Source organism: Trypanosoma cruzi, genomic scaffold, assembly GCF_000209065.1.
Source record: "Trypanosoma cruzi strain CL Brener 1047053516899 genomic scaffold, whole genome shotgun sequence".
NCBI classification, from domain to species: domain Eukaryota; phylum Euglenozoa; class Kinetoplastea; order Trypanosomatida; family Trypanosomatidae; genus Trypanosoma; species Trypanosoma cruzi.
The window spans coordinates 150,567-153,501 of record NW_001849489.1 but is presented as its reverse complement, the minus strand read 5'-3'; the positions used below and the strand labels follow the sequence as shown (position 1 = coordinate 153,501).

Sequence of the window (2,935 nt, the reverse complement as noted above, 5' to 3'; positions counted from 1 at the left end):
GGGGGGGGGGGGGGGGGGGAGGGATCACCGTACATATTACCTGTTTCCTTCTTTTTCCTTGATCAGTAGGGGCGTTCAAAGCTGTAGCCAAAAAGCTCCGCGTGGTCGGCGTCGTCAGGTCTCCTGTAAGCCGTGGCCAACTGATTCATACGCGCGGCCGAATTTAACAGGCGCGAGGCAGCAAAATGGCCCTCACTTTTCATCGCCAATGGCACTGACCATCCGATGTCCTGTGCGGATGTCTGCGGCTTCTTGTACTTTTCCTGCGGGGACAGTGCGTTGCGTGCCTTCAGGTACATGGCAGCGGCGCCACGTGGATTTACACCGTCATTGCGGAAAAGGATGGTCTGCAGGGCATCATTGTCCTTGCGGTAGACCTCGATTCTGTCCGCCTCGCGCTCCAGTGTGCGTTCGAGGGCCTCAACACGTCTCTTCTCTTCATCCTTATTGTACTTTTTCGACCAGTTGCTGTGGATCCGCTCCTCCGCCTCCACTTGGGCCTGCCAGCAGGACGAGGCGCCGTGACTAGTTTTGAAGCCCATGGCTATCGTCACGGAGGGCTTCATGCTCTTCTCGTAGAGCTGCGGGTTAACGGAGGGGCATTTGAACTTTTTCTTGGACGTCATACTTCCCTCGACGCCCTGGACGCGTCACTGGGCGTATGCAATGTGGGTGCGTGCGTTTACGGTTGGATGGATCCAGACAAACCCTCTTTTTTCCTTTTAATTTATTGCCGTCGTTCAGCAGAGACGCAGCAGGGAAAAAGAAAAAGAAAAATCAAAGGAGGCAAGTGAACCATGCGTGCACACATGCGATAACATTCCAGAAAAAAAGAAAGAAATAGAAAGAAAGAGAGGGAAAGGAGTGAATAAAATGAAAGTAAGATTGCAAAGAGTAAACACAATGGCAATCACACGGGGACCACCGCCACCGTTTTTTTTTTTTTTGTTCTTCTTCTTGTTTTGTTGTCCTTATGAGAAAATTTTGATGATTGTTGTCTCTAAGCCGCCCAAACACGCACACTTGTGCAGAGACTCACGCACAATAAAAATAAACAAACGTCACCACCATGCTCACAGACAAATAATAATTATCGACCAAAAGACACGTTTACATATGTAGGTGTATCTGTAAATAGACAGAAAGCCTTCTCCGTCCCTTCCCTCACTACTTTCTTCTCTCTTCTCCAGGGGAATTAAGAAGAAGCAGAAGAAGCAGAAAAAGGGCAAGTTATATATATTCGGCTACCGTCAAAGTGCCCAATCTTTCATCTTCACAGAGCCATACGTCTTTGGGAGTTCAAGCACCGGGTACTCCTTTCCCACGGGCGATACTTCAAACATCGGGGAGTGCCCGCAGTACCGAAGCAATTGATAGCGTATGGACAGTTGAACTTGCACCCCCGCAAGTGCCCCAGGATGCGCATCCTCCAATGTGTACTTCTGTGCGTTTTCGAGCGACCACTGCGCCGCCGCCGCCTTGCTTTTGAGCACGGTGTCGAGGAGTATCACTTCGTTCAAAACGTAATTCTCCGTGCGATAGCGGGCGACACAGGCAACGTACACTGCCTTTGTGTTCCAGTCCCACACCGGCGAGAAGTCTGCCCTCAGCGTAAACTTAAAAAACACGTAGTCCCGCAGCGGCGGTGGTTTCTGGCCCTGCGCGTAAATGACCGGCATTGGCATCCGCATCAGCGGCGACATGGAGACGTTGAAGACTGAGATGATGGGTGATACATTTTTTGGGCCCAGCGGTGAGAAGCTGCTGGCCACAACGATGAGCAAGCCTACAAAACCCACCGACACTGACATCGTCAGAATCTCCAGGACACGCTGGGAGACGCTGTGCATCTTCTCCCCTTCTTTCGTCGCTTCACCTACCCCAAGGCAATCGACCTTCTCCTACTCCAAATTCCTGCTTTCCTCTTCCCGCGTCGCCTCCCCTTCCCCGCTCCCTACAGAGTAAGTAAGGACAAAAAAAGAAAAAAAAGAAAAAGGAGACGTGTGGGGAGGAGGAAGAAAGAAATACATGTGAAATGTCAACAGGCAGGTAGAAGGGGATGATCCCTCCAATTGAACTCACAATATCCCATAAAGAGCCGTGTGTGTATGTGTGTGCGCGTCTGGGAGGGAGAAATGATCATTTCAGGGCCCAGCATGAAAAAACACGGCGGGAATGGAAAAAACGCAGTCGTGGGGAACACCAGAGCCCTTACGCGTCACCGTGTCGAAGTCGCTCCTTTTGAAGGGTGTTGAACGTGCAACGCAGCTCCTCGTATTGGGCCTTAAGCTGTTGGTACGCTGCCACCGTCACTTTTGCACCACCACCAACACCACCGCCTCCTTTTTCTTCCCCATCGTTTCCTACAACAGCGACGGCGGTGGTGTGCCCCACGGGAAGGGCGACATCACCGGGGAACAATCCGGACGACGCGATGCGAAGAGACTCATACGCCACCCGCTCCTTCTCCATCAACTCCTGTAGCACTTTGAGACGCTTCTTCAGTGCACGATTCTCCTGCAGAACGACGTTTGCCAGCATTGACGCCTCGTCGTTGTTGTCGTCATCATCCCCGCTGCCGCTCTTCCTCAATCCTTTTCTCCTCTGTGCCGGATTTCCATCCCGCCGAATTTGTTCCTGCTGCAGCCGCTGTATGTTCTCGTAGCATTTCGTAAGCCGGCCGCCATCTTCCTCCCGTTGCTTCTCCAGAAGAAACACTGCGGCATGCGCCCGTCGAAGAACTTCTGCCACACGGGCCTGCCACGTTTCACTGGGATCCTCCGCAATCGGAGAAGACGGGGCGACCGTCCTCAACCAGTGCAGCACAAGAGCCTCACTGTCATTCTCCCCGCGGGATCTGCCCGCAGAGTTGGGGCTGCTGCGAACACTACCACTTCCACTGCCAGCACCACGGCGACTGTCATTCGCCTCATGG

The 2,935-nt window shown here is 52.7% G+C and overlaps 3 protein-coding genes across 3 annotated transcripts, besides 3 other annotated features; all 3 read right to left on the bottom strand.

Annotated features, from left to right (window-relative positions):
- Positions 1 to 23: a microsatellite.
- Positions 1 to 2,935: a sequence feature (heterozygous, non-Esmeraldo-like haplotype).
- Tc00.1047053503459.10 (hypothetical protein, conserved) lies at positions 63 to 626 on the bottom strand (the record flags this gene model as incomplete). Its single annotated transcript, XM_797757.1, has 1 exon — positions 63 to 626. One exon carries the CDS (start codon positions 624 to 626, stop codon positions 63 to 65), a length of 564 nt encoding a protein of 187 aa, XP_802850.1.
- Positions 825 to 885: a sequence feature (GA-rich).
- On the bottom strand, positions 1,251 to 1,850 carry Tc00.1047053503459.20 (hypothetical protein, conserved; the record flags this gene model as incomplete). The annotated part of the gene is made up of 1 exon (XM_797758.1): positions 1,251 to 1,850. One exon carries the CDS (start codon positions 1,848 to 1,850, stop codon positions 1,251 to 1,253), a length of 600 nt encoding a protein of 199 aa, XP_802851.1.
- Tc00.1047053503459.29 (hypothetical protein, conserved) lies at positions 2,212 to 2,935 on the bottom strand (the record flags this gene model as incomplete). The annotated part of the gene is made up of 1 exon (XM_797759.1): positions 2,212 to 2,935. A coding segment is annotated over one exon (724 nt), but the record flags the coding sequence as incomplete, so codon positions are not given.